This window comes from Salmo salar, unplaced genomic scaffold, assembly GCF_905237065.1.
Source record: "Salmo salar unplaced genomic scaffold, Ssal_v3.1, whole genome shotgun sequence".
Classification (NCBI taxonomy): Eukaryota; Metazoa; Chordata; class Actinopteri; order Salmoniformes; family Salmonidae; genus Salmo; species Salmo salar.
In genome coordinates this window covers 130001-135000 of record NW_025549009.1, presented here as the reverse complement: position 1 = coordinate 135000, position 5000 = coordinate 130001, and the positions used below count along the sequence as shown (strand labels likewise).

Sequence of the window (5000 nt, the reverse complement as noted above, 5' to 3'; positions counted from 1 at the left end):
TTCTCCTCCGCCCCTAGTTTTAATGGGTCCAGTTTAGTCCCCTCTTCTCCTCCGCCCCCTAGTTTTAATGGATCCAGTTTAGTCCCCTCTTCTCCTCCGCCCCTAGTGTTAATGGATCCAGTTTAGTCCCCTCTTCTCCTCCGCCCCCTAGTTTTAATGGGTCCAGTTTAGTCCCCTCTTCTCCTCCGCCCCCTAGTTTTAATGGATCCAGTTTAGTCCCCTCTTCTCCTCCGCCCCTAGTTTTAATGGATCCAGTTTAGTCCCCTCTTCTCCTCCGCCCCCTAGTTTTAATGGATCCAGTTTAGTCCCCTCTTCTCCTCCGCCCCCTAGTTTTAATGGATCCAGTTTAGTCCCCTCTTCTCCTCCGCCCCCTAGTTTTAATGGATCCAGTTTAGTCCCCTCTTGTCCTCCGCCCCTAGTTTTAATGGGTCCAGTTTAGTCCCCTCTTCTCCTCCGCCCCTAGTTTTAATGGATCCAGTTTAGTCCCCTCTTCTCCTCCGCCCCCTAGTTTTAATGGATCCAGTTTAGTCCCCTCTTCTCCTCCGCCCCCTAGTTTTAATGGGTCCAGTTTAGTCCCCTCTTCTCCTCCGCCCCTAGTTTTAATGGGTCCAGTTTAGTCCCCTCTTCTCCTCCGCCCCCTAGTTTTAATGGATCCAGTTTAGTCCCCTCTTCTCCTCCGCCCCTAGTTTTAATGGATCCAGTTTAGTCCCCTCTTCTCCTCCGCCCCCTAGTTTTAATGGATCCAGTTTAGTCCCCTCTTCTCCTCCGCCCCCTAGTTTTAATGGATCCAGTTTAGTCCCCTCTTCTCCTCCGCCCCCTAGTTTTAATGGATCCAGTTTAGTCCCCTCTTCTCCTCCGCCCCTAGTTTTAATGGATCCAGTTTAGTCCCCTCTTCTCCTCCGCCCCTAGTTTTAATGGATCCAGTTTAGTCCCCTCTTCTCCTCCGCCCCTAGTTTTAATGGATCCAGTTTAGTCCCCTCTTCTCCTCCGCCCCTAGTTTTAATGGATCCAGTTTAGTCCCCTCTTCTCCTCCGCCCCTAGTTTTAATGGATCCAGTTTAGTCCCCTCTTCTCCTCCGCCCCTAGTTTTAATGGATCCAGTTTAGTCCCCTCTTCTCCTCCGCCCCCTAGTTTTAATGGATCCAGTTTAGTCCCCTCTTCTCCTCCGCCCCCTAGTTTTAATGGATCCAGTTTAGTCCCCTCTTCTCCTCCGCCCCTAGTTTTAATGGATCCAGTTTAGTCCCCTCTTCTCCTCCGCCCCCTAGTTTTAATGGATCCAGTTTAGTCCCCTCTTCTCCTCCGCCCCCTAGTTTTAATGGATCCAGTTTAGTCCCCTCTTCTCCTCCGCCCCCCTAGTTTTAATGGATCCAGTTTAGTCCCCTCTTCTCCTCCGCCCCTAGTTTTAATGGATCCAGTTTAGTCCCCTCTTCTCCTCCGCCCCTAGTTTTAATGGATCCAGTTTAGTCCCCTCTTCTCCTCCGCCCCTAGTTTTAATGGATCCAGTTTAGTCCCCTCTTCTCCTCCGCCCCTAGTTTTAATGGATCCAGTTTAGTCCCCTCTTCTCCTCCGCCCCTAGTTTTAATGGATCCAGTTTAGTTCCCTCTTCTCCTCCGCCCCTAGTTTTAATGGATCCAGTTTAGTCCCCTCTTCTCCTCCGCCCCTAGTTTTAATGGATCCAGTTTAGTCCCCTCTTCTCCTCAGCCCCCTAGTTTTAATGGATCCAGTTTAGTCCCCTCTTCTCCTCCGCCCCCTAGTTTTAATGGATCCAGTTTAGTCCCCTCTTCTCCTCCGCCCCTAGTTTTAATGGATCCAGTTTAGTCCCCTCTTCTCCTCCGCCCCCTAGTTTTAATGAATCCAGTTTAGTCCCCTCTTCTCCTCCGCCCCTAGTTTTAATGGATCCAGTTTAGTCCCCTCTTCTCCTCCGCCCCTAGTTTTAATGGATCCAGTTTAGTCCCCTCTTCTCCTCCGCCCCTAGTTTTAATGGATCCAGTTTAGTCCCCTCTTCTCCTCCGCCCCTAGTTTTAATGGATCCAGTTTAGTCCCCTCTTCTCCTCCGCCCCCTAGTTTTAATGGATCCAGTTTAGTCCCCTCTTCTCCTCCGCCCCCTAGTTTTAATGGATCCAGTTTAGTTCCCTCTTCTCCTCCGCCCCTAGTTTTAATGGATCCAGTTTAGTCCCCTCTTCTCCTCCGCCCCCTAGTTTTAATGGATCCAGTTTAGTCCCCTCTTCTCCTCCGCCCCCCTAGTTTTAATGGATCCAGTTTAGTCCCCTCTTGTCCTCCGCCCCTAGTGTTAATGGATCCAGTTTAGTTCCCTCTTCTCCTCCGCCCCTAGTTTTAATGGATCCAGTTTAGTCCCCTCTTCTCCTCCGCCCCCTAGTTTTAATGGATCCAGTTTAGTCCCCACTTCTCCTCCGCCCCCTAGTTTTAATGGATCCAGTTTAGTCCCCTCTTCTCCTCCGCCCCCTAGTTTTAATGGATCCAGTTTAGTCCCCTCTTCTCCTCCGCCCCCTAGTTTTAATGGATCCAGTTTAGTCCCCTCTTCTCCTCCGCCCCTAGTTTTAATGGGTCCAGTTTAGTCCCCTCTTCTCCTCCGCCCCCTAGTTTTAATGGATCCAGTTTAGTCCCCTCTTCTCCTCCGCCCCCTAGTGTTAATGGATCCAGTTTAGTCCCCTCTTCTCCTCCGCCCCTAGTTTTAATGGGTCCAGTTTAGTCCCCTCTTCTCCTCCGCCCCCTAGTTTTAATGGATCCAGTTTAGTCCCCTCTTCTCCTCCGCCCCTAGTTTTAATGGATCCAGTTTAGTCCCCTCTTCTCCTCCGCCCCTAGTTTTAATGGATCCAGTTTAGTCCCCTCTTCTCCTCCGCCCCTAGTTTTAATGGATCCAGTTTAGTCCCCTCTTCTCCTCCGCCCCCTAGTTTTAATGGATCCAGTTTAGTCCCCTCTTGTCCTCCGCCCCCTAGTTTTAATGGGTCCAGTTTAGTCCCCTCTTCTCCTCCGCCCCTAGTTTTAATGGATCCAGTTTAGTCCCCTCTTGTCCTCCGCCCCTAGTTTTAATGGATCCAGTTTAGTCCCCTCTTCTCCTCCGCCCCTAGTTTTAATGGGTCCAGTTTAGTCCCCTCTTCTCCTCCGCCCCTAGTTTTAATGGATCCAGTTTAGTTCCCTCTTCTCCTCCGCCCCCCTAGTTTTAATGGGTCCAGTTTAGTCCCCTCTTCTCCTCCGCCCCCTAGTTTTAATGGATCCAGTTTAGTCCCCTCTTCTCCTCCGCCCCCTAGTTTTAATGGATCCAGTTTAGTCCCCTCTTCTCCTCCGCCCCTAGTGTTAATGGATCCAGTTTAGTCCCCTCTTCTCCTCCGCCCCTAGTTTTAATGGATCCAGTTTAGTTCCCTCTTCTCCTCCGCCTCCTAGTTTTAATGGATCCAGTTTAGTCCCCTCTTGTCCTCCGCCCCTAGTTTTAATGGATCCAGTTTAGTCCCCTCTTCTCCTCCGCCCCTAGTTTTAATGGATCCAGTTTAGTCCCCTCTTCTCCTCCGCCCCTAGTTTTAATGGATCCAGTTTAGTCCCCTCTTCTCCTCCTAGTTTTAATGGATCCAGTTTAGTTCCCTCTTCTCCTCCGCCCCCTAGTTTAGTCCCGTCTTGTCCTCCGCCCCTAGTTTTAATGGATCCAGTTTAGTCCCCTCTTCTCCTCCGCCCCCTAGTTTTAATGGATCCAGTTTAGTCCCCTCTTCTCCTCCGCCCCCTAGTTTTAATGGGTCCAGTTTAGTCCCCTCTTCTCCTCCGCCCCCTAGTTTTAATGGATCCAGTTTAGTCCCCTCTTCTCCTCCGCCCCCTAGTTTTAATGGATCCAGTTTAGTCCCCTCTTCTCCTCCGCCCCCTAGTTTTAATGGATCCAGTTTAGTCCCCTCTTCTCCTCCGCCCCCTAGTTTTAATGGGTCCAGTTTTATTAGAGAGAGGTGGCTGTAAATCATTCTAACAGTAACCGGTGTGACAGCAGTGAATAATGGGACATTTGGAATATACATCACATAGAGGGCCGACGAGAGAGAGAGAGAGAGGGAGAGAGAGAGGGAGAGAGAGAGTGTGTGTAGTGTGTGAGTACGTGCATCTGTGTGTGTGGTTCTGACCCTCTGTGTCTCTCTGTCCCAGTGTGTGTGTGGTTCTGACCCTCTGTGTCTCTCTGTCCCAGTGTGTGTGTGGTTCTGACCCTCTGTGTCTCTCTGTCCCAGTGTGTGTGTGGTTCTGACCCTCTCTGTCTCTGTCCCAGTGTGTGTGTGGTTCTGACCCTCTCTGTCTCTGTCCCAGTGTGTGTGTGGTTCTGACCCGCTGTGTCTCTGTCCCAGTGTGTGTTGGGCAGCAGGACTTCACCATGGCCGTAGGGCCTAAGGAAGAACCGGTCCCCCCTGTCCAAGAGACGTCTGTGAAGAGGCTGGTGGTCGGACCTCTGGACTTACGGCTCAACAGCAGCGCCGTGCACCGCCTTCTGAAGATGCTGGCCTGTGCCATGGACCACGAATACCAACCCTACTGCCAACCACAGCCAGGTAAATACAAACCCTACTGCCAACCACAGCCAGGTAAATACCAACCCTACTGCCAACCACAGCCAGGTAAATACCAACCCTACTGCCAACCACAGCCAGGTAAATACCAACCCTACTGCCAACCACAGCCAGGTAAATACCAACCCTACTGCCAACCACAGCCAGGTAAATACCAACCCTACTGCCAACCACAGCCAGGTGAATACCAACCCTACTGCCAACCACAGCCAGGTAAATACCAACCCTACTGCCAACCACAGCCAGGTAAATACCAACCCTACTGCCAACCACAGCCAGGTAAATACCAACCCTACTGCCAACCACAGCCAGGTAAATACCAACCCTACTGCCAACCACAGCCAGGTAAATACCAACCCTACTGCCAACCACAGCCAGGTAAATACCAACCCTACTGCCAACCACAGCCAGGTAAATACCAACCCTACTGCCAACCACAGCCAGGTAA

At 51.3% G+C, this 5000-nt stretch overlaps 1 protein-coding gene across 2 annotated transcripts in view; it reads left to right on the top strand.

Moving 5' to 3' along the window:
- LOC106595996 (vacuolar protein sorting-associated protein 13B) overlaps window positions 1-5000 on the top strand; it is a 206153-nt gene that overhangs the window by 182993 nt on the left and 18160 nt on the right. For both annotated transcript variants that reach the window (XM_045712949.1, XM_045712950.1), the window contains one exon: window positions 4334-4534. In XM_045712949.1, the coding sequence (XP_045568905.1) occupies window positions 4334-4534 (201 nt within the window). The remainder of the gene's footprint in view (window positions 1-4333; window positions 4535-5000) is intronic.